Source organism: Acomys russatus, chromosome 23, assembly GCF_903995435.1.
Source record: "Acomys russatus chromosome 23, mAcoRus1.1, whole genome shotgun sequence".
Classification (NCBI taxonomy): Eukaryota; Metazoa; Chordata; class Mammalia; order Rodentia; family Muridae; genus Acomys; species Acomys russatus.
The window spans coordinates 10,790,194-10,814,849 of record NC_067159.1 but is presented as its reverse complement, the minus strand read 5'-3'; the positions used below and the strand labels follow the sequence as shown (position 1 = coordinate 10,814,849).

Sequence of the window (24,656 nt, the reverse complement as noted above, 5' to 3'; positions counted from 1 at the left end):
ACCCCGACCCCAGGACGAGAGACAGGAATATCATGTGGATATGTAGGTTTATTCTTTGTCTTTTCCTCCTTTTTATATAGTGAATAGTATTCCATGGTACACATGTACCACCTTTTCTTTATACATTTGTTGGAGGATCAGTTCTTACATGACCATCTTGACTATGGTACAGTGCATACACCTATGGATGCACTTTTATTTCCTATGGATATATATCTATATCCAGTATTAGTTTTGATGGATTACGTGGTTGTTCTAGTTTTGATTTTTAGAGGAACACTAGGTTGTTATCCATAATGGTTGTAACAATCTACATCTTGTCAGGAGTATCCAGTAAAAGTGACTTTTATTCCCCTGAGGTGATTGTCATCTCTGAGGCTTACTGTCTCCAACTGCTAACCTAGGTCTGGTCCTAGGAGCTTTCACCCTTTGTATACTATAATCTAGGCCTAGAATATTTTCAGCCTCAGAGACTTACTGCTGAATATGCTCACCCTTTCTAGCTCTTTCTGAACTCTGGGTCACTGGTTCAACTCAGCTGTTCTGGCTCAAACTCTTCTCCAAGCTGACTGATTCAATCTGGCTTCTCTCTCAGCCTCCGAATAGCTCTTCAAGGCCTCAACTAACTCCAGGCCTCTCCTCTAATCTCTGGCTTCTTCTCATTCTCTGGCTTGTTTTGTGTTCACCTGTGTCTGACTTGTTCTCTCCACAACCTGTCTCCGTAAAACTGTCCCAGTAAAACTGCCCCTCCTCCCCAGGTCACCTCTTTTTCCTCTCTGTTCTCCTGAGAGTTGGGCATGCACTATTCCGCCAAATCTTTCTCTGATTTATCACTTTGCTTCTTAATTAGATATCACTTTCTAACATCGGTGCTTCCTCCTACAAACCAACTTTACTTTCATGGTTTGGGATTAACGGTCCGTCTCCATTCCAGTAACATCACACAAACCCTAGAAGGTGTTTGGGTGTGATCAGAGCAACCTTGCTGTTGGACTGAAATTCCTCTACAGTGTCCATGTTTTCTCTTCTGCCCACATTTTCTCTAGCTCCTGACACCTTTGTTCTATTTGGTGATGGCAATTCTCAATGGGGAAGGTGTATCTCATGGTGGTTTTGCTTTGCATCTTCCCCGTGCTTAGTGAACCTAAATATTTTGTCTGTATCTACTGGTCCTATGTATATGTGACTAAGTGGCCTGGCTTAGCAGAGTTCTAGGAGCCCTCTGTTTTCTGTGAACACAGGGAGTACTAATCTCTCAGGTTTAATGCCTGAAACCTGTTTTGTTCTGGCTCAGCCACCAGGAGCCACCCAGAGCCAAGGCAGGGAGTTAATGAATGGGGAAGTAAGAACAAAGCCAGGAAGATAATGAATAGTGATTCGCCTTGACCATGGAGAGTGTCTCTGGTGGCACATCTGTTCTCTACGGACTCAGCACACCACAGAGAGAGCAAGAGAGAGTGAGAGAGAGAGAGCAAGAGAGAGAGAGAGAGAGAGAGAGAGAGAGAGAGAGAGAGAGAGAGAGAGAGAGAGAGAGAGAGCGCAAAAGGAGCTGTTGACTCAGGTACTAGCCCATTCCTGTCTACATAGTGCTTAGACTGGTTTCTGAGTCACTCTCAGAAGAGGCTAGATTTATTTTGCCCTGCCCCTGAATCCCTGGCTCCTTCCTCTAGCACTCCCTCCACTAGAGTGCCTGAAACTTGAGACACTGTAGGTCAATCGACCAATAGAAAACCATTAGCAGGTCCTGCCTCCTCCCTGCCTTGGACTTACACTATTAAGCTCAGACAATCAATGCCCAGTTTTTCTTGCTGTGGACACCCTACCAGCACTATGCCTGTGACAGTGGGTTACTGGGACTTCCGTGGGGTAAGTGAGAGAGCTTGTGCTGGGTGGGACAGAGACGTGGGGTGGGGAGTAGTTAGGGCTATTTTCCAGGAGATAGGTTGAGTTCAGAAGCTGTTGAAAAACTTTGCCTATCAGGGAAAACACAGGGGAGTTTGTGCTTATGTGTCCCATGTGTGAGCTTGTGGGGAGACAGCTAGGTGTAAGATGGAGGCCCACCAAGGGGTGGCAAAGTCAGACTGTCAGAATTTCCCAATCTGCGACCTGTCCTATGTCATCCTTCTAGCTGGCTCATTGCATTCGTCTGCTCCTGGAGTACACGGACACAAGCTATGAGGAGAAGAGATATGCCACGGGGGACGGTGATTACACCCTGTTGCTCAGACCTCTGTTCCCCTGCTCATTGGTGCCCAGAAACAGTTGTCTAACCCCTTCTTACTCAGCTCTGTAGATTTAGAGACTATCCTTTCTAGAAGCTTCTGTGAATTTGGTCTTCCAGTGGAGGCTGGGCTGCCTTTGGTAGTAATTGGATGTTTTGATTTTCCACTAGGGCTTGTCCAAACCCTTTGAAAATCTTAGTGATATAGGGTCCACAGTCCTTACAAGCCCTTGGGATGTGTGAAAGACAGGCAGGTTGTATAACTCCTCCTTGAGGGGTCCTTATGCCTGACTCCTTGAAAGGGTTCCTAGAGAAGGCAGTTGAAATATTGGGGTGCTTTCTCATCACATCATCTTGTCCACAACAGGTCCCGACTTTGACAGAAGCCAGTGGCTGAATGAGAAGTTCAAGCTGGGCCTGGACTTTCCCAATGTAGGTGCAGAAGGAAGGGAGGTTTGGGGAAGGCATGGTGTCCTCACCTCATCTCCTCACCTGGCTGAGGGGGTTTGGGATCAGTATCTCTGCTCTCCTGCTCCCATCCCTGATGGTTTCACAGTGTCTCTGGGATGGGCTGTGTCTCAGCTCTCCCATTCTGAGTTCACTGTGTTCATGAAGGGGTTCCCATGGCAGGCATGCCAGGTCCCATGTCTGTCCTTTTTCAGGGAAGAGATGCTGAGATGAGACCTCATATCCCATCTCACTGTCCCTGCTTGTCCTTCCAGCTGCCCTATTTAATTGATGGGTCACACAAGATCACCCAGAGCAATGCCATCCTGCGCTACCTTGCCCGCAAGCACCACCTGTGTGAGTGGGGCTGCCCGGAGGGTGGTGGAGTGGTGGTCATCTCCCTGGGCTTGGCTGGGGTGGGGTGCTGAGGGTGAGTCTGTGTGTGTGCTGCAGGTGGGGAGACAGAGGAGGAGAGGATTCGTGTGGACATTGTGGAGAACCAGGCCATGGACACCCGCATGCAGTTGGGCATGCTCTGCTACAGCCCTGACTTTGTGAGTTCCACCAATGCCTGGTTGCAATTTTCCATGTACTCTTGCCCTTGCATTCGCTCTGGTCCAGTTTGCCACCAGAGTCTCTCAGTGCTACCCATGATGTAGTGTTTGAAACTGCCGACAGAGTAACCCCAACACTCAGTTTGCCAAATGAAAACTCCCAGTCATCGCCTCTAAGCCTTAAGATCCAGTCCAGACTCTCCACAGCGACACTTCAGTCCCTGATAGGATGGACAGAGTTCAGATTGTTCCAGTTCTAAGTGCAGGTTCTGTTCTGAGCCATGTTCTACATTTGGCTTAAAGGTTTTCTGCCTCTGCAACATGTCACTTACACTACGAGAAGAAACTGGGCCTCGGGGGACACTCTCTTCCCAAATGGCTTCCCAGAGCTGTGTCCTTGACACCCACAGAAATATCAGATATACCTTATAAGCAATTCTATCAGCCAAGGGCCTTTGACCCTCTACTGTTTCCTTTTGTCCTCTCGAATTAATCTTATCTCTGTGGAGACTGTACCAAAGTCCTCACCACACAAGTAGGTAGAACACTGACTGTTCCCTGGGCATTTCCAGTTGTTTGCTCACTTGCTTCCGCCTCATGTGAGTTCAGAGCCAGGTGCCCACAGCTGTCATGGGTCTGATGCACCGTGGTTCTGACAATGGTGGTAGAGAGCTGGGGACAGGGCTGTCTGCTGTTGGGCTGTTAGCTAACAGCAATCTGATTGTGGTGATGCTCTAGCTTAATGCTTGGACATGAGTGCAGACCGAATCTCATGAAGGTGACTAATGTTCTGCCTGCTGGCGCCTGCCCAGCTCTGTGAGGCCAGCCTCTGCCAGGGAGCCCGGGTCTCAGGGTGGTGACAGTTTTTTTTCCTGCTTCAGGAGAAACGGAAGCCAGAGTACTTAGAGGGGCTCCCTGAGAAGATGAAGCTCTACTCTGAGTTCCTGGGCAAGCGGCCATGGTTTGCAGGGGACAAGGTAAAGGAGGGGGTGGGGAGGAGGGTTTGCCATTCTTCCCAGGCATCAAATTTTGGAGTGCTCACCCTGGACTTCCTGCAGATCACCTACGTGGATTTCCTCGCTTATGACATCCTTGACCAGCACCGTGAATTTGAGCCCAAGTGCCTGGATGCATTCCCAAACCTGAAGGACTTCCTGGCCCGCTTTGAGGTGACGCTCTGATCCTGGTTCCTCTTGGATGCCCTACTTCCCTTCCTTTTTTTCCTGGGTGCCTTTCTAGGTCTTTGAATAGAAAGGAAGACTCATTATCATGTTCAATTCTTCCATCTCCTGCATGAAATTCATTATCGCAACCTATAAGATACGTAGAGCTTTCCATTCCATTGGACTGTTTCAGGAGGCCATTGCAGAGACTGTCAGTTTCTCAGGGATCCTGCACTACTGGGGGAGGTTGTGGTCTTTTCCCTGTGGGCTTCTAGCTTCCAAGAATAGAAGGCAGTAGATCTCCCTGATGCCAAAGGGAGAAAAGCCATAGGTTGCCATGGAAGCTATGGAAATTCAGGATATGCCAGGAGTATATAGTGAAGAGTATACAGTACTATTCAGAGGGGAACACATGGCAGGACTGATGTACAGTACTGAGATGCAGCATCCATATGAGGCGTGTACAATTCTTTGCTCAGTCAGATCCCTGGCTGGGGAAGCGCAGAGACCCAGGCTACGGCCAGTGTTGAGTAGACAGGTCACTGCTGTTGAAGATGTTGTCCTGAATTGTTCAATGTTTAGTTATGCTATTTCTTTCCTTTCATCTTCCTTCTTGGCAATAGCTTGATGTTTTATTGGAAAATCATGAAAGTGGGATTTTGCTGCCATTTTAACTCATCTCTAGCGTTCTCTCTTTGTGACACTTTTGAGCTCAGGAGGACATCCATCCAGGGATGCAGAGTGGCAGGCATGTCTGACTATGAGGTACACATTATAGCCACAGGCCCTACTTAATTAGGGATTTGGGGGATCCAGCCTATAGTCCAATGGGAATCTTAGTATGGAATCTTGTTTTCTGTCCTCATAGCACAGCAAGTGATGCATTTTTTTTTTTTTTTAGTTTCCATGAGCTTACGTTCGGGTCCACGCATCTCAGCTCTGCAGATTGCATGAGAACTGCTCTACCGTATTGTGGGAGGGTGTGGGACGCTGCGGTCCAAGCCAGCCAGGCCTGGCCTCTTGGATACAGGAAGCCATCACAGCTTATCTGGGCACTCTACTGGAAAGACAGCACACAGCCCAGTGTCCTTCTGTAGGGTCTTCTCTAGCAGGGCTGGGAAAACAGAGGATGAATACGCTGAGGATGCATTCAGCTACCAGCTCTCAAAGTTTAGATTTTCCTGCTTCAGGAGAATGAGCAAGGCCACTCCATTATCTCCTTGCTGGCTCACCTATCCCTATCCTCCCTCACTCAGAGTGTGCTGAGGTGAGAGCTTTGCTCTCTTCCAAAGCATGCAGGCATGTTACTGGTCTCTTTGCCCTGCTTGGTCCCTCCCTGCCCCATCTCTCTGCTCCCCACCCCTGTCCCTCCTCTCCTTGTTGAAATACAGGCAAAAAGGAGACTACTGGTTAAAAAAGAAAGGAAGGAAGGAAGGAATAGAGGGAGGGAGCAGGGATGGGAGAGAAAGAAAGAAAGAAAGAAGAAAGAGAGAGAGAGAAAAAAAGTAAGAGTATTTGTGTAAACAGAATTTCTTGCCTGGGGAGTGAACCAAAAGGGCCAGAATGGAAGATGCTGGGCCCCTTCCTGTACAGACAGGAGTGCTGGCTGTTGCCTTGGTGGTTGAGGGAGTAGGAGGAGAGCCCTTCGCCTATGTGTCTGTGAGGATCTTCCCTCATGGATACAGGGGCACAGCACTACCCTACAGGATCTTGTGTAGTGCTCCCTCTATACCTGCCCCACAACTGCAGATGGGCTCGTAGCTGAAAGCAGCTTTCGGTTTGCCCTTCATCATAGGACCTCACAGCATCCCCTTAACAGCCTGTGCTGGGTTGGGGTTCTGAGAGTGAAACCTGTGTGCCCCCCCGAGGCCCCAGATCCTCAATTCCTTCTTTCTCCTCTTCCCTGCAGGGCCTGAAGAAAATAGCTGACTACATGAAGAGTGGCCGTTTTCTCTCCAAACCAATCTTTGCAAAGGTAGCCTTTTGGAACCCAAAGTAGGACTACACACCAGCCCTGGGGGAACACTCACAACCACCCTGCTGCCTCCGGCCCCTGGACATGGCTGTGTGCTCCCACCAAGTGCAGCTTTCTCCTCCTTTCTGTTTCTGATGCTTCCATTTCTTCCTCTTCCCAGCCCTTCCCTCGGTCTAGTCTCTGGTTTCCTGGGTCCTTCTTTCTTTATCAATTTCCACCGATTCTTTGTCCCCGCCCTCCATCCAGCCTTCCCTCACTGCTGTTCAGAGGAACTCAGAATCCCCAGCAATGGCCTGAGAGATCAGACCTGCCCCATGTGCTGCCATGGCGCCCAGAGTGAGCAAATAAGTCCCATGTGATCCACAATAAAGTTTGACCCACATTTGTTCTGTGTCTTGTTTTACTGGCTGTGACTCTCAACACCCGTGGTGTGACCTGGTTGGGTGGTGTCTGTTTTGTTGCCCGCAGGAAGGGCTAGAGCTAGAGATGCAGGGACTCTAGGCTATTTAAAGCCCTTGATGTCCCTGTTCCTTGTCCCTGGGTTCCTCCATCTGTGATTCCCATATAAGGGAACTTCATTCTGCAGAGTGCAGTACCTCAGTCATCCGTGTGCCATCCTTCAGAGAGACCCTATTGGGAAGGGACAGAGCATGCGGGCCCTGGGTGACCATCTTCCATCTTCCTCTTCAATAGCCTTCCTGAGCAGAAGGCCCCTCTTCTGTGGTCTTAGCATGTCGGTCCCACTGTCCCCCGTTGATATAGGGGTTTTTCCACTCGACTCAGGCAGAAGTCAATTGAGGGGAATCCCTCTCATTTTCCCTCTCCCTCATCTGTTTTTCCTTGATCTTCAGAAAATATTTATTTATTATTATTTTATGTGTGTGATTGTTTTGCAGCTTTTGCATTTGTACACAAGCACTACATGGGTAACTAGTGCCTGCAGGTGCCAGAAGAGGGCGCCAGACTCCAGAGCTAGAATTACAGGTGGCCTCGTGGGTGCTGGGAACAGAACTATCCTAAGAGCCCTGAACTCTTACCCTCTGACCCATGTCTCCAGGCTCTGGCTGCTGGTGTTTCTGATCCAGGAGCTCATGCTGTATCCTTACCCACTACGTGCCTGAGATGGCCCTCGGTCTAGTAATCTTCCCTTTCTCCTTCCTGACCATTGGGATTCCAGGTGTATTCCACACCACCAGCTTTGGACTGTTCATCTTCGATCTGCGCAGCAGACCTTGGCACGCGCTTGACGATGGGAAAGTTTAGAATCTGAATGAGTTGTCTCCAGAGAAGATTCAGCCTGTTCATATAAGCAGCAGGAGGGCTTAGAGCTCTGGAAAGGATGATCTCATCCAGAGGCATCACAGCAACGTGTCCATGCGATGGTGCTGGAGTCTCAGCCACAGGCTCTCTCAGCTAAGCGGGCTCATTAAGAGGCTGCAGCTGTCTGTGGAAGAGCATGGCTGGGATGGGCAGGCCTGGTGTCCTGGACCCAGGGCCACAGTGTGTGGTGAAAGATGCTGAGACATTGTGCATCAAGTTGCCCAGGAAGGACTTGGGCCCATAGCACAAGTACCACAGAGCATGCGCCCATGACAGTGGCTGGATCACAGATTCTGGCCTTTGTCAGGCAGTGCCTGCATCTAACCTGTACCAGGTAGCACATCTGGATGAGAGTCCTGATGGCTTTTGTCTTCGTACTCATGCCTGCTGCTGCCTGCTGCAGTTAAGAAAGAAGCAAGCACAGGCTTGCTGAAATAAATGAGGAACTAGAAGATAAAGGTCATGAGATAAAAATTCATAGATGTGAAATGTTCATGAAACTGGTAAGTTCACATTGTATCAGCCAACATTTGTTAACTTTTAACTAAAAGGCGAAGAAGGTAAGCTGGAAAGGAGGTAATGAAGTTGGGAGTGGCACTGTGGTGATGTTAAGTAGAGAAAATAAAATTATTAAACTACACTAAAGTAGATATGGACCTAGAACAGAGAGAGGTTGGCTGACATTCCCCAAGAGGGGCCCCATTTTGCCTTTCCAGGCCACATTCTCTCCATTTTAGCAAATGGAACTCTGAGTTATGATCGCTATGCAAACAGAAATCATTCCTTATGTCAAGAGGAACATGTGGCAGACAAAGAGACTCATTAATGACCACTGAGGGAAACATTAGGATATTAAGGCCTCAGGTGACAGTACTGTAAGTCAGGGCCTTTAAACTTACCCAAAGAAGCCTGTGGTTCACCAGAAGTCCGGACGCTTTGTGACTGGACACAGAATTTGTTCAGAAAGTCTGCAGTTCATCCAGAAAGGACTGAAACTAGAACAGTGACCTGAATTTGGCTCTGACCACCTCCTATTCTTAAACAGCGTGGCTAATGATCCCCATTCAAATTTTGTTAACAGAGAAGGATTCAGCTGAAACAGACCCCAATTTGCAAAACTATTCACTTTCCCTACATATGTGCAATGGAGAGCATCCAGGAGGCTGAATGGTCCTGCTCCATGGTGTCATTTGCGTATATAAGCTCTTTCTGACTGTGGCCCTGTCACCTCATAGGATGCTGTGTCATGAGGATTGTGAATTGGAGAGAGAGAGAGAGAGAGAGAGAGAGAGAGAGAGAGAGAGAGAGAGAGAGACAGGCAGACAGACAGGCAAAAAGACAGAAAGAGAGACAGACAGACAGAAAGAGACAGACTGAGAGAGAGAGAGATAGAGACAGACACAGACACAGATAGAGAGAGACAGAGAGACAGTGACAGAGAGAGACAGAGAGAGACAGAGAGACAGTGACAGAGAGAGACAGAGAGACAAACAGACAGAAAGACAGACAGACACACACAGACACACACACAGACACACACAGACACACACACACACACACACACACACACACACACACACACACACACACACACTCACAGAGCCCCAAACCAAGGAAGCAAGTTCCTCTTATGCAGCTGAGGCAGGGGATCATCCATCATGTCCAGACACCTTTGCAGAAACTCAGAACGTGGCTATAGCTAGGCACAGGATCACCTAGATTACGCCATTCTGTGTTGCGTCACCCACAAACATAATGTCTGCGTGTGAAACTAGCCTAGGATCAAAGTTGGGGTATAATGGCCACCCTCATGAACTTGGTTCAGTGAAGCACTGAGCGTGTGTGGTATACATGTCTGAAGAGAAGATTCATTCATTCTGAAGCCACCTATGATAGCCACCTGCACTCAAGTGGCCAGAATCTGCTATCCAGCCATTATGACTCATCCCTGAACTGGAATGAACCAGGCTGGATCAGGGTCAGGACTCTTGTGTTCCTAGGAACCCAGGCCCTGTTTCCCTTCTGAACTCCTTATAGCTGCTTACAATCCAGGTCACTCCCCATGTTGTGCCAGTGACCTTCCAACCCCCTGTATCGAGTGAGCACTGTTATCAGGGCCACCTATCTCAGGTCAGTGCCTATCCTTCCCAGAGTGGCCCTCCAGGTGCCAGAGAGTAAAGTCTGTCCTGAACTCTCTCTACCTCTAGCCCTGGCCCATGCCAAGGGCTCAGTTGAGCTGATTCATGCTGTGTGCACTTCTGGGTTAGACAGGCTCAGTCAGTGAGAACAAGAACTCCAGGATGAATTGTCACGGAACCCTGGATTATGCATTCCACATGTGTCTGAACTCTGTGTGTTTTCTGGCTCAGTGGAGTCAGCAAGTTTTCCTAAGAGGCAGCCCTGAAACATTGTCAGCCTTGCAATGTGTGATGTGTGATATTGACCTCAAAGTCAAGAGGGCTGTTGTTCCTCTCCTTCCTTCTCTTTGCTTTGTTTTGCTTTCTGTTTATTGAGCAGTGTTTCTCTGTGCAGCCCCAGCTGTTCTGAGACAGCTTCTCTCTCTAGATCAGGCTGATCTCAAACCCAGAGATCCATTTGCCTCTGCCTCCCAAGTGCTGGCATTAAAGCTTGTGCCACCACTGCCTGGCCTCCCTCCACCTTTTAAGCTTCAGTTACACCTCAATTTTATAGTCATAGTCCCAAATGCTTATATCATGTGGCTTTCCTTAGTTCCTAGAGCTGTTGGCCACTGGTCCCCCAGAGACAGGGAGCAGAAGTGACAATCTGGGATTCAGATAGGTCACAAGTATGACAGAATGACCTCTGGGAGCCACTTCTATGGAATAGCTCAACTTTAAACGGGGTGAACAAAGGTCATATAGTTCTTGGGGAGTGGGTGGAGGGTTCCCAGTGTGGATCTACACCATTGGCTGGGGCAGGAGTGTCAAGAATACTTCATTTGAATTTGGTTCTATTGGCAAAATTACTGTATTTTCTGGCTTATAAGATGACCCCCAACTTTTCCTGTTAAAAAAGTTTGGAGTTTACTCACCATATAAGACTATCACTGGTGGCCACTATGCCCCAGCTTTTATCCTAGGCTAATTTTTTTTTCACAGACATGAAGTTTGTGGGTGACATAACACAGAATGGCATTAATCTAGGTGATCCTGTGCCTACCTACAGCCAATAGTATTGGTAGTATGGTTCGATCATATGAAAGGGAACACAGTACCTAACTATCCTATGGGCAGCAGAGGAGCTGTGTCAAAGGTCATATCCTAGATGTGGTTAGAGGCATCTGCACCTAAGGACACTCTCCAGATCAGGCACGGAAGAGAGTAGGAGGCCCTACTTCAGGGAGGGAGTTCCTTGTCTAATGGGGAGCTCGAAGAGGCTTTCTGGACATGGAGGACCGCAACCTTAATCAGCAGGGTCTTCCAACAATATAATTCTTCTGAAATATTACTGAGTAAAGTTCTTAATCTTTTTTTTAAAGATTCATTTATTTATCTTATTTATTGTATATCAGTGCTTTATCTGCCGAAGAAGGCATCAGATGGTTGTGAGCCACCATGCGGTTGCTGGGAATTGAACTCAGGACCTCTGGAAGAGCAGGTGGTGCTCTTAACCACTGAGCCATCTCTCCAGCCCCAAGTTCTTAATCTTTAGAAGCCATTTCAGTTCCTTGCTTTCTCAGTCTGTCCGTTGTGGGATGCAGTCAGGTGTTTGCAACCTCCTGAGTTCAACCTTCAGAACAGAGTTTGTATCAATTTCAACCCACTCAGGGACAATGGGTTGTTGATGTTGTTCTTGCTCTTTTTATTTCTTCAGAGTTTAATATTAGCTAGGCATGGTGGCACATGCCTTTAATCCCAGCACTCTGGAGACAGAGGCAGGCAGATCTTTGTGATTTTGAGGTCAACGTGGTCTACAAAGCGAGTCCAGAACAGCCAAGGCTAACACAAAGAGACCCTGTCTTGAAAAAGACAGATAGACAGACAGAAAAAAAAGAAAACAGTTTAACATTAAATTATATTATAACATTTTTTGTGTGTATAAGATGAGTTTTTCTAAAAAGCAGTTTATTTACTGATTTAGTATACAATGTTCTTCCTGCATGTGTACCTGCGTGCTGGAAGAAGGCACCAATCTCATTCTAGATGGCTGTGAACCACCATGTGGGTGCTGTGAATTGAACTCAGGACTTCCAGAAGAGCAGACAGTGCCCTTAACCACTGAGCCATCTCTCCAGCCCTATAAGATGACCTTTTAACCCCCCCAACCCGAAAAATCTGCACCAAAGTCAGGAGTCGTCTTACACACTGGGTACTTCCACGCCTGCAGGTTGCTTCCCCTTGCTTCATATGTCTGGTGCATATAGTGGGGGTGACTCCCATCTCTGTTCGGGGAGTATGAAGCAGGGAGGAGCAAGCTGCACACATCTTCCCGTACCTCTAGGAGTGTGGATTGGCCGTCCACCAGAACCAGCCCCATTGGAGGGCTGAATGTCTTCAGGTTGAGTGTGGAACATGCCTTCAAGGGGCAGTGTAGCCTGGCACTGGCTCTCTGCTGGCATTTAATACAGCATCTGGCTGTCTGCGCCCTGTCTGTAAATAGACACATGCCCAAGTCTGCTGCATGGGGTGTGCATTGCAAAGTGGTAGTCTTATACGGTGAGTATATTCCAAACTCTATTTTAACTGGAAAAGTTGAGGGTCATCTTATATGTCAGAAAATATGGTAATTCTTCTGTTTGTTTAGAGACAGTTTCACTGTGTAGCCTTGGCTGTCCTGGACTCCCTTTGTCGATGAAGCTAGCCCTGAACTCACAGCGATCTGCCTGCCTCTGCCTCCCAAGTGCTGGGATTAAAGGCGTGCACCACTATGCCTGGCTTATGGTAATCCTTAAATGTATCTTTAATTTATGTTTCTGTGTTCCTCTGTGATGGCATGCACATATCCCTGTGGGAGCTCTCAGTGGCCAGATCCCCTGGAGCAGGAGTTACAGGCGATTATGAGCCATCCCATGTGGGCAATGAGCACAAACGCTGGCCCTCTGCAAGAGAGGCAAGTGTCTAAACCATTGAGCCACCTTTTCAGCTATGTCTTTGTGGTTGAGACTCATTATGAGTCCCCCACAGTCATGTTGAAAGGGGTCAGAGAAAAGCACCAAGTCACATCGGAATAACAGCAGATTCTTCAGCTGAAACTTTGAAAGGCATGCGGGGTCTGGGCGTATATATTTTACGTTCTGAAAGATAAATGAGTGCTGGCATTACAGATGTGCACTGCCATGGCTGGCTGATAGTGCCACATTCCTATCTGGTGTCCCATCACTGCTGTAGATGGTGGCTTCACCTGAAATCGAATAGATGCTGATGTGTAAGCCAAGCCCAGGCTCAGAAGGCAGCTGTTCATTGGGCCCAGTTCAGTTGTGCTCAGCCCTGCCATGCCATCCTCTCTGCCAGGGAGCTTGTGCATGAGAGTGATGACAGCTATTTTTGGCCACAGGAGAACCTGAAGCCAGAGTTCCTGGAGTCTCTTTGTGAAAATTGAAGATGTTACAAATTCTGGGAAGTGGCCATTGCTTCCCAGACACAAGGTAAAAGGTAAAAGTTCTTGCTACTATGCCATCCCTGAAAAAATGAACAAAACCCCTCTGAATTTATGAACCAAAATAATCCTCATGACTTCAGTGATATGGTTCCATGAATAAAGGCACTTGCTGCCAAGCCTGATGACCTGAGGCCAATCCCCAGGATTTTTGCAAGTCACTCACTGACTGTCATGTTTGTGTCCTGATACATGGGTGTTCTTCTCTTCCTCCTACAAAGAAACAAGTAAAGCCATGCAAAATATTTTTAATACCCGATCTTCTCATGTGTTGTCTATGTCAGGTGTTTCTGTCGCAAGGATGAGGAAATTGACTAATACATGCTCACAGAACAGATGATCTTCAGGGAACCCTCTCCAACCAGAGCCCCACGGGAAGCACTGAATTCCCAGGCTATGGTTGGTGCTGGGTCCTTTCTCAAGGACTATATCTTGAACATTTAATGGTGTGGGAGTTTCTTTTTACCCCATCTTTCCCTGCTAGGAGGTGGATTTGAACTGCTCTTCACAGGCTTATGTAATGAATAGAGGCACAGTCCCAGTGTAGTAGTGCTCAGAGGTGGATTTTGGAGGACAGGAAGTCATGGGTATCTTTGAACTGTCTGATCCTTACTGCCCTGGTAGAAGGTCAATAGGACACGTGGGTGTTATCCAGCCTGACCCTTTATCAGACCTAGAGATGAGGTCACTCTTGGCTCAGTGAGATTGACCTCAGGCACCAAGTGGAGGAACGTGGACTTTCTGCTCTCAAGGGCTTGATGCAAGCAGATACTAACTAGACTAACCATTTTAAGTAGAGCTTGGATTCCAATGTACAGAGAATGAGGAAAAATACAGGTCAGGAGGTTTATACACAGGGCCTCATGCATGCCACACAGTGGCTTCCCTGAAGCTACTATCTAAAATGTACTGGGGGGAGACAAGATGTGATGACCGTTTTGGTTCCTAGGGTATCAACCCACCATCGTCTCAGGCTGCGGCTTCTCTGATGAAAGCACAGCATGAAGATTCAACTCCGCCTCTGCTCATTGGTGACAGGAGCACAAGCCCCCTTACTCTGCTTGAGCCTCCCCAGCCCTTAGCCCAGTTCTTGCAGTCATAGGGGTGTGGGGCACGCTCTGTCTCAGTTCTCAGCTGGCCATGCCTGGGACGTGGTCATATTCATTTCATTATTTCTTACAGAAATGAGAAACTATGAGCCTTCTTTTCCCAGCATGCAGGAGCCTTTCAGAGAGTTTCCACGAGGCGGAGAGCACTTAGCTCACTTGCTGGCACTTATTTCTCCTGTAGCATTTAAAAATTCTAAAGAATTCTATATGTAGAATTATGAGAATTTGCACTGACCATATTAAACTGTCACCCATTGATCTGGGAGGAACTTAGGGATCCATCTCAGATGTCACTCTATGGGTTATAAGCCAATTTTCCTCCAATATCCTTGGATTTGTTCCTGCCCAGTGTCCTTTAAAGCCACTAGGATTGGCTGCACTGTGCACTTTTGAGAGTACATAGAGACACCCAGAGGACCAGTGACCAACACTCCAGGGCAGTACCAGCTATAACTCCTAGCATCAGATATATCTCCATGTCCCCATCCCTACAGTCCCTGTCACCTCCCAAAGACCTCTGTCATTCAGAGGGATGATGCTCTTAGACTCTGAGGACCCTGCATTGAGGACTTGCTGTCTCAGCCCTTATCCCTTTCTGCAGAGCTGCTGTGTCCTCTAAAGGGCTCCGGCCTCTGGCCTCCCTTCCCAGTTGCTCTGGGTCCTTGTGTTGGACAGCATGGATTCCTTATCTTCCCTTCCACGTAGTGCATGTAAATACATTAATGTGTTGCGCACTTGCAGAGCATGTCCCTTTAATTCCCATAGAATGTGTGGTCTTTAGTTGCTAATTCGCAGTCAGCACGAAGGGGCTTCTTATCCGCGGGGACTCTGGGTTAGGGACTCAGGAGAAAACAAATTGGATGAGTAGGTATTATGGTGCGATTTCTGTTTCCATGTTTTGAAAAAACCGTTTTAATGTTCTCCCACTGTCTTTTAAACTTATTGTTCTAATTGATCTTAACACTTAAAGCTCAGCTTTTCAGTAAAGTCAAGAAATTTTATTTTTTCTCAGCTCCACATGAACAATAACCCTTAGCATAGCAAATGATTAAAGATTTCAGACATGAGAGCTCATGGAACCAGGAAGTTGGGGGAGCATATGTGACTAGTGTGGCCATTCTATGGGCAAGCGTCACACTGGGCATTGTCCTTAGGGCCTCGGGTGACTTTCTGAGCTTGGACCTGAAGTGAGCAGGCAGACATGTCCAAATGCTAAGGCAACATTTGACACAGGCATAGTGAGCCCCAGTGGCAGGGTCTGTCTGCTTGTATCCTCACAGCGACCTCCAGATTATGTGATTTCACTAAAGTCACAAGAAGAGATACCTCTGCCTGTCCTCTGCACCCTCACTCAACACCTCACCCTCCTGAGAGCAAACCTTCATTGATATGTTGGCTTCATAACCTGTAGTCCTTGTAACGGGTGACTTAATCCCAAAATGTGCTTTCTGCAGAGCAATAGCCTTGCCCTTTGACTTGCAAACCCAGCTTAATCTCCACTTCTGTCATTTGTTTGTCATTATTTCTGATAAGTTTCTGCAAACAAGGTGATGTCACCCTCAGGTCAATTAACCACAGACCTCTTGGTTTTGAAAGAGTCTCCTGCCTGCAAGCAAGGAAGTAGCCAGGTGGGACAGTGTTCTTGGTAGGACATTGCCTGTCCTATAGAGATTCTTCCACGAGACCTATACCCCAGGGTAACTTGAAAGGTCATTTGAGCCACCCTGTCATCCAGACACACATATGTCAGGAGCTTGGGCCAGGTCCAGGATCCAGGGATCTGGACAGCTGAGGGTCTAACTTTGGGATCCTGTGTTCTGTGCAGAGTGTTACAGGACTTGTGTGGACAGATCCTGTTGTCCCTTGAAAGCAAGCCTCTTGGAATACATGCTCTCCCACTCCATGGCACACCCCAGCTGTGAGCTCTTTGCTTCCTTGCCCTGTGCTAGTCATGGAAAGTTCTGCCAGCCACTGCCCTGTGCTGCAATCGGGGAGTGGGGGTGGGGGGGGGGAAGGAGGAGAGGGAATCTCAGATTTCTTGTGCCATAGGTGTCTGGTTCTTGGATTTAGCTCACAAAGATGGCCAAAAATACTGACTGAAATACTGACTAATTTATATGGTCACTCTCTTGATGAACATCTTACTGAGTCTCCGGAATTTCCTAAAGGGAAACACTGAGGCTGCTTGTTTTCTGATTGTCCCTGTTCAGGGCTGTTCCTGTGTCATGGAGTGTCCTGTGACTTTAGATGGATAATTAAGCTGTGGTGGGTAATAACGCCTGGCCCCTGTCAAATGGGCTGTTCTGAAAGCAGTGATAGGTGCTGAACTAAATTTTCAAGTTAGGGGCACCCTGTTTTATCTTCTGTTGAGAGCTGAGCCTCTCTGATGGACAGGTTTCCACAGTCTACGGGGTGAAAACCCAAGTTCTGGAAGAAAGAAAAGCTGCACTTTTCAGTTTTGGGGCACCCAGTAGGGAGCGGTGGCAGGAAGGTAACTAAAGAAGATCGCAAGAGCCTGATGTTTCTAGGGGGATCCTTCCTGGAACCCTAAGGAGAATCCAAGGGCTGGGGCTGCATGGAATCTTACTCCTGCCTCTCCTAGGGTGCGGGGTGTGGCCCTTTGGGTTCTGGTTCAGAGTCCCTGAGGACACTTGGAGGGAAAGGCAGTGCCTGAATGGGGTTCGGGCATTGAGGGCGGGACCGTTTTTCAAGGCCCCTATCACCTTCCCCTTAGTGCCTCCTTAAAGTCCCCTGCTCAACCTTCCTGAAGCCAGTCTGAGAAGGACCAGAGCACCAGCACCATGCCTATGACCCTGGGATACTGGAACACCCGCAGAGTGAGAAAAGGATCCCCCTGAAGGGTGGGACTAGGACTTAGGAGGGAAGTTCAGAGAGGTCAGGGATTTTTTTTTCTAACAGAGGTATACTCCTCTGAGCACTCTGGAGCTCACAAACTTGGGAGGCTGCACACGTGAGGGTTTGCACCTGGGAGCATGTGCGTACACAGCGCGGCGAGGCTGTGTTTGTAGAGGGTGGGAGGGGTCAGGTGAGAAGATGAAGCCATCCAGAAAGGATCTAACCATCTCTAACCTCCATGTCTGTCTCTCCCAGCTGACTCACCCCATCCGCCTGCTCCTGGAATACACAGACTCAAGCTATGAGGAGAAGAGATACGTGATGGGGGATGGTAATGACGCCTTCCTTGTCAGACACCTGCTTTCCTCTTGCCCAGTGATGCCCATTGCTAGATGCCTATGCTCTTATCCCTACGCCCTGCAGACCTCCTATAGTGGAGCTGCTGCTTCTTCCTTCCACGAGCCTGTTGAGGGTGCACTTTGGTTTTCTGCACACTGGGAAGGACCTGGTGTGGCAGAGCTTCCCTTTAGTCCCAGCACTAGGAAGGGGAGAGGCAGGCTGACCTCTGTGAGTTTGAGGTCACATCTAATTTCAGGGCAGCCAGAGTTTGCAAAATTGCAAGATTTTTTTTTATCTCAAACAATAACAACAAAACAGAAAGAACATCAACAATGGAGTTTCTGGTCCAACAGTATTTATAACTGGGCTGGCTTCGCTATTGTGGTCCTATTGGATCTGGGCTCCTCTTATTGCTGGCTGTTCACCTCTCTCCTCCATCTTTGGAGTGACGTAGTGTGAGATGCTGCAGATCTCCTGCTTCAGGGTTTCTTGCCCCTGAGGATGGGAGTGATTTCTTTTCACATCCTCTTGTTCACAACAGCCCCCGACTTTGACAGAAGCCAGTGGCTGAGTGAAAAATTCGATCTTGGCCTGGACATTCCCAATGTAGGTGCAGGGAAGGGGAGGTTTGGGGGAAGGCATGGTGCTCTCACCTCATCTTGCCTGCCTGAAGGGTTTGGGATCGGTATTTCTGCTCTCCCGCTCCTACCCCTGCTGCTTGCACAATGTTTCTGAGATGGGCTGTGTCCCAGCTCTCCCATTCAGTGTGCACCGTGCTCGTGTAGGGCTTCCTATGGCAGGCATACTGAGTGTGCCACACCCCACGTCTGTCCTCACCCAGGGAAGGGAGTCAGAGGCCTCACATCCCATCTGACGTTTCTCTGCTTGACCTTCCAGCTGCCCTACTTAATTGATGGGTCCCACAAGATCACCCAGAGCAACGCCATCATGCGCTACCTTGGCCGCAAGCACCACCTGTGTGAGTGGGGCTGCCTGCGGGGTGGGGTGGTGGTGGTGGACAGGCTCATTGGCTTGGCTGGGGTGGGGTGCTGAGGGTGAGTGTGCTGTGTGTGTGCTGCAGGTGGGGAGACAGAGGAGGAGAGGATTCGTGTGGATACTTTGGAGAACCAGGTCATGGACACCCGCATCCAACTCATGATAGTCTGCTGCAGCCCTGACTTTGTGAGTTGCTGGTGGGTGGAGCAGGCGGGGTTCGCAGCAGGACTTAAGGGCTTGCATTCAGATCTGTAGCTTCCTCCTTCAGTGAAGGAACTGTGTTACTTACTGATTCTCCATGCTCTCCTGTCATTACCTCAGCGATCTAGCACATCAACGCTGTGAAAGTATCGCTACTTCTATAACCATACTAGATGTGGCTGAGACTCGATAGAGTGAGCAGTCTGACCCTAGACACTTGATGTATAGTTCAAAGCCCTGTCGCGTCTGCCCTTTGACCGTCTCCATGTGTCATCAAACACGGTGATCATACTACCGAATCTTCCTAAAACACAGACTCAAAGGATGAAATAGAGGCTGGGGAGATGGCTCAGAGGCTAAAAGTCCTCAATGTGCAAACACGAGGACTTGATTACGGGCCTCCAGGTACCCAGACTGCAAGCAAACAAACCCGAGAGTGTCTTGTCGCACCACAGGAAAGGAAAGGGGAGGATTTCTGTGCTTGCTGGCCAATGGGTCCAACCAGACTCAGTGACAGACACTGTCACAAAAAAAGAATAAGGTAGAAAGTGATTGAGAAAGACACTGGGCAGCAGCCTTTAGCTTCCACAGATGCGCGCGCGCGCACACACACACACACGTTATGAAGATAGGATGCACAGGCTTGGTAGTAGTGAGCACAATAGTCTCAGACATATACCAAGTGCTTTCTGAGAGTTTTGTCTTTGGCACCAGCAGAAGTCAGGACATCTTTCTAGTAGGTCACTCAGGGTCAGTCAGAGGACCTCTGACCCTTCTTTTCAATACTAATCATTGATCAAATCTCATGCATGCTCTTCAGATCTGTTCTAATGGACTCACCTCCAAACCAGCATCACTTTGTCTTCTCCTGGGGTCTTTATGTCCTTTGTTTCTGGGTTTCCACTGGAATCCTGGGACCACAGCATGCATGATGATCCTTAGGCAGACCTAGGTGTGACGCCCAGCACCTGGGTACCAGTGGTGACAGATCTAGAGACAGTGTAGCATTCCTGTCTGTCTTCCAATCACCTCAGACAGATGAGGTCTGATACTGACAAAGTGATGGTGACACTCATGAGCCTAGCCTTTCTAGGCCAGCAGCCCCTCTGCCTGGGAGCCTGTGACTGAGGCTGGTGACAGCTCTTTTCTGCCTCAGGAGAAGCAGAAGCCAGGGTTCTTGAAGACCATCCCTGAGAAGATGAAAATCTACTCTGAGTTCCTGGGCAAGCGGCCATGGTTTGCAGGGGACAAGGTAAAGGGAGGGGGTGGGGAGGGGTAGTTGCCATTCTTCCCAGGTGTCAAATTCCAGCATGCTCACCCTGGACTTCCTGCAGATCACCTATGTGGATTTCCTTGCTTATGACATCCTTGACCAGTACCGTATGTTTGAGCCCACTTGCCTGGACGCCTTTCCAAACCTGAAGGACTTCTTGGCTCGCTTTGAGGTGATGTCCTGACCCTGCTTCCTCTTGGGATTTAAAAAAAAAAGAGATTTCTCTAAATAGTATCTGGCAACATTTATTCCCTCAAAATCCCAAAATGTAGGCTGGGCAGGCATAACGCCGCCATCTTGGGACTGAGTCAGCAAAGAACTGTAAAAACCCAGACTGTGAGGTGTGTGTGTGTGATATTCCCCAGGGCTGCTGAGCCCAGCCCGGACCACACTGCACAACAGTCTTGGGTCTTGGGAATCAGAGGCATTGATCCAAAGACCTTTCTATCTGTAACCTGTTGACCTTGATCACTCCTCATCAAGGATGCTCTTTCCTCACTAGTTCTCATCAGCTCTGGCTCGGACCCACACTGGGTACCCTTGGGGACTGTGCAGTAGCTGGCATGGCTCTAGGGTGCGTGGCTAGAGAAACAGAGCGGCACCTTAGCCCAGCTTGTGTTTAGTTGATGGCAGATGTCTTCACACCCGCTGGAATTGTCTGTGTGTTCTCTGGCTTGTGAGTGGCTTATGGCACAACATACAGCTGTATGGATTGGTCCCTGTAGTAGGCAGGGAGATGAGGGCAGCCGGGGCTCAGTGAGATTGGACTTGGGAAGCAAGTGATGTCAGTTCTGCTCTCGGGAACTTGGTTAGAATCCTGTTCAGCTTTTCCTTGTGGCCAGTTCTCTTGTTCCCTTTCATTGAGGATTGCTGAGTGAGCCACTGGGTTCCACCTGCCTTCCTGATTCTTTTCCCTTGTTAGATCCCTCCTCAGTGTAAGCACAAGCTAGAAAGTGCTTCCCAGTGAACCACCTGTTCATAAGGGAGAGAGAAGGAGACAGAGAGGGAGAGGACATGGAGAGGGAGACAGGAAGAGGACAAGGATGAGGAAGATGGGGAGGGAGAGGATGAGATGAGATGGAGACTGGCAGCCCTAGAACCAAGCTGACTCCAGCTCTGTCAGACCTCTACCTGTGTGAGAGGGGGAAGTTGGTTAACTTCTCTGGACCTAAGGTTGATTTCTGATAACCAGTCCTGGTATTTTCTGAGCCTGTATTGTAACCTTTAGTTAGTAGAAAGCACCTTCACAGTGTCTAGTCTCCTATTGTAGGAACCTGAAGCAGTCTTTGGCCAGGGCTGGGAGCTAAGCTGGCTGTGCTGTGGTCCAGAGCCTTTGAGAAATGCTATTCCTGGGGTGGGGCTGCTCAGTCTAGTGGGCCCCCCCCCCGACCTGAGCCCCTGTGGTGTCCTTCCCACTTTGCAGGGCCTGAAGAAGATCTCGGCCTACATGAAGAGCAGCCGCTTCCTCCAAAGACCTGTGTTTACTAAGGTAGCCCAGTGGGGCACTGATTAGGCTGCTGCCATGCTGTGGCATTCACAGGGAGGAGCTGTTCATACAGGGATCCTGCAGGCCCTGGGGACAGCTGGCCTTCTGCACTGCTGCCTCCATGCTCTCACGTCTCTCTCCTTCCCTTCCCGTTTCCAGCTTTGTCAGCCCAGTCTCCTCAGCCCTCACCCTAGTCAAGCCCACGTGGTCTTCATTCTCCCCTCTTCCTTTCACCACGCCCTCTTCTTCATTTATGTTATAACCCAACCTTACAGTCCTTTTCTGTGTTTGGAGGTCTGCCCTGAACTCATGCTCCCTGCAATTAGCCTAAGGGTCAATGCTGTGTCAGTGCCAGCCCATTCCTGGTGGAGGAGCTGCCCCAGCCTGTCTCATCACCAATACAGCTTGAAACACACTTGCTGTGTGCTGTGTCTCATTTATTCCTTTTGCTTCATCACAGTGTCACAGCTGCTTCCAAGAGTCTGAGCTCTGCGCCTGTGGTGCCAGGCTCTGAAGAGTCAAAAGGACTCAGGAAAGGTTTGAAATATCTTGGTTCTAATCTGCGACCCTCAAAGCAGAGATCACTAGGGGATGAAGTGTGCTTACCTGCAATCTCATTCACTGAGACATGCTGGGACTTTGAACTGTGAACAGCTGTAGGTCTCAACTGAGATACCAGAAGAACTAAAATTGAATTTCAGGGTTGCCAGGGTAAAGGTTAAGAAATAGGCCTACAGGGGATAATCTGGGCAGCTGCAAAGAAGAGCCCCACTTGAGATAGTATTGCCTAGTGACTGACCAGAAGGGTTCCACTGAGATAGAGTTGATAAGAGACCCAGTTTTATGGCCACTTTCCTTCCTGCCCACTGGAGATAGGGTTAATAAGAAACCAGACACTTCCCTGGACAAAGTAGTGAACAAAGAGAAGAAAGAAAGCTAAGCCATGGGTCATATTGGTGCCCTTTTCTGTAGCCTGTTACTCAACCAATAGATGGTTGCCAGGCTAGGACTCCTTGCTTTAGGGTGTTGGGAGGGATGAGAACCTATAAATTTACTCTCAGCTCAGAGACTGAGGCTCTTTCTGGATACAATTGTGTTGGTGATTGGTTAGAGCCCGGCTCGAGTTGATTAAAGGTCCTCATGTGTATTGCATTAGTACTGAGTCCTGGTGATCTTTTTTGGGGGGGCTCTCACGCTCTGGGTACAGCACAACGAATGATGATGAGGCTGGTGGGAATGCACAGGAGGGGCCCTGGATAGTCTCTTTATTTCCACATACCATGGCTGTGTCAACATTAGGTCTCTAGGACAGTGTCTTTACTGGGTCTGTCATGTACTCTTTTGGCTTGAAGCTCTATTGGTATGGGAACCGTCACTCTTGATAAATCCTTTCTATTTGGGAAAAACTGAACTGAATTTACCCTTACTCTCTCTTAATTTTTATGATCTGTGCCTCCTGCACCTCAAAACTTACTGTCAATAAATCTTCCTGTCAGTGAGGTTCCCTGTGTCATAGTTTAATAGTGTGTGATTCAGACAGTTCTCCGAGAGCAGTTCAATGAAGTGTCTGTGACAATCAAACTTTAGTTTTCTGCAGACATAATGTAATTAGCTGCTATTCCATTAAGGGTTTGAATTCAATGGGACAGTTGATTGCCAAGACCTGCATGGACTTGGGATTAACTTGACTTGGGCAACTGGACATGAAAACACTCTGAAACAAGTACAGAAGAGCAGGGATTGGTAGATCATGTACTCTGATGGAGATGCAGGAGCCGTCCAGAAAGTCAGTGTGTACAGCTGAGCGGGAAGGTGAGCTTATTAGATACATGTGGACAAGGAGGTATGCCAGTTGGTTTCGGTAAAGGTCTATAGGGGAGAAGTCTCGGGATGCAGTCATCCTGGAGGAAGATGCCGTCCACATCTGTTCTTGGCCAAGGCAATGTCTGAGACATTGGGTTTCTTGACATAAACATGCTCATATCAACATTATACATTCACGCAGGCCCCATCTGCTCCCCAAAGTTGATATTTTATGTGTCAGACAGACTGTGCTGAGAGCTACCCAGATACCATGTAGAATGTTGTATGCAGTGTGGCTATCGTGATGCTTCCAGAAAAGTTGCATTGTTTTTTTAAAAAGACCAACATCCTAGGAAACTCCATTGATTTAAAGATAATTTTGATATTGATATTAGTATATTGAACGTTGTTAATAACACACATCTTAAGACTCACCACTCACAGGCCCTGTATACCTCATTCTGGCTAGCTATAACTTGACTTAAAGTTTAAAAAAACTATCTTCAATTTTTATCATTTATTTTTAGGACAAAAATCTTATTTTATTATACAAAATCCATCCTAATGACAGATATTTTAATTTTACCCTCCTTACCAAAAATGTATTTATTTTAATGTTTATATCCTTTTCAACTTCTCTCTCCATTTTTTGTAACAAGAATTTGATGCAAAGTATGGGTGTGGCACAGCATAGTAAATTAAGATTATCTATACATGTTTAGTTACATTTCCAAGCTTCGTTCCCACTAATACTCTTGGGAAAACTTCTCATCACTTGGATTTTTAGATCTTTTCCCTCTATGGTCTCACAGGTTCTGGAAGCAAGAGAAAGTTTTGTGTTCTATGGAGGGCCTGCCAAGATGTTGATGACCTTGACCACTGCACATTCTCTGTAAAGAAGAAAAAGCAGATGAGGGAATACAGAGAAATCTAACTACCTTAGGTTTTAACCCTGTGACTGCAGCTTTAGGTACAGAAAATGTTTATTTCCTCCTTGTTCTAGCTGTGGGAGCATGGGCACTCACAGAGATCCAGCGGCCTCTGCTCCCAACTGTTGAGATTCACGGTGTGTGCCACCACACATAGCCCTGTTTTTATTTTTAACTACGCCTGTCGGGGGTTGTGTATGTGGATATTTGTACATAGATGCATGTACCCATGGAGGCCAAAGGTGTCAGAAGACCTCCTGGATCTGCAGGTAAAGGCAGTTGTGAGCTTGCTGATGTGAATTTTGGGAACTGAATTCATGTCTCTGAAAGCACAGTGTGTGCTTTTAAGCACTGAGGTATGTTTGCAG

General features: G+C 48.1%; 2 protein-coding genes across 3 annotated transcripts in view; both read left to right on the top strand.

Annotated features, from left to right (window-relative positions):
* Positions 1–1,741: 1,741 nt before the first annotated feature.
* LOC127206625 (glutathione S-transferase Mu 2) overlaps positions 1,742–24,656 on the top strand; it is an 80,796-nt gene continuing 57,881 nt past the window's right edge. Inside the window, exons 1-8 of one of the 2 annotated variants that reach the window (XM_051165959.1) lie at positions 1,742–1,866; positions 2,129–2,204; positions 2,589–2,653; positions 2,944–3,025; positions 3,122–3,222; positions 4,104–4,199; positions 4,281–4,391; positions 6,295–6,505. In XM_051165959.1, the coding sequence (XP_051021916.1) occupies positions 1,792–1,866; positions 2,129–2,204; positions 2,589–2,653; positions 2,944–3,025; positions 3,122–3,222; positions 4,104–4,199; positions 4,281–4,391; positions 6,295–6,384 (696 nt within the window). In that variant the 5' untranslated portion in view covers positions 1,742–1,791 and the 3' untranslated portion in view covers positions 6,385–6,505. Of the gene's footprint in view, positions 1,867–2,128; positions 2,205–2,588; positions 2,654–2,943; positions 3,026–3,121; positions 3,223–4,103; positions 4,200–4,280; positions 4,392–6,294; positions 6,506–24,656 lie in introns of those variants that run through there. The other variant, XM_051165958.1, reaches the window with a different exon arrangement.
* Positions 17,192–21,682, top strand: LOC127206631 (glutathione S-transferase Mu 3). Its single transcript, XM_051165965.1, has 8 exons — positions 17,192–17,242; positions 17,517–17,592; positions 18,142–18,206; positions 18,498–18,579; positions 18,682–18,782; positions 19,954–20,049; positions 20,132–20,242; positions 21,494–21,682. The coding sequence occupies exons 1-8, from the start codon at positions 17,207–17,209 to the stop codon at positions 21,581–21,583; spliced, it is 657 nt and encodes a 218-aa protein (XP_051021922.1). The 5' UTR covers positions 17,192–17,206; the 3' UTR covers positions 21,584–21,682.

Bases quoted from the DNA above. Each gene is read 5' to 3' on its own strand.
- LOC127206631 (XM_051165965.1), top strand. From the start codon at position 17,207: ATGCCTATGACCCTGGGATACTGGAACACCCGCAGA. The intron at 17,593-18,141 runs GTAATGACGCCT...TGTTCACAACAG, and splicing joins GAGATACGTGATGGGGGATG to CCCCCGACTTTGACAGAAGC. The intron at 18,783-19,953 runs GTGAGTTGCTGG...TTTCTGCCTCAG, and splicing joins TCTGCTGCAGCCCTGACTTT to GAGAAGCAGAAGCCAGGGTT.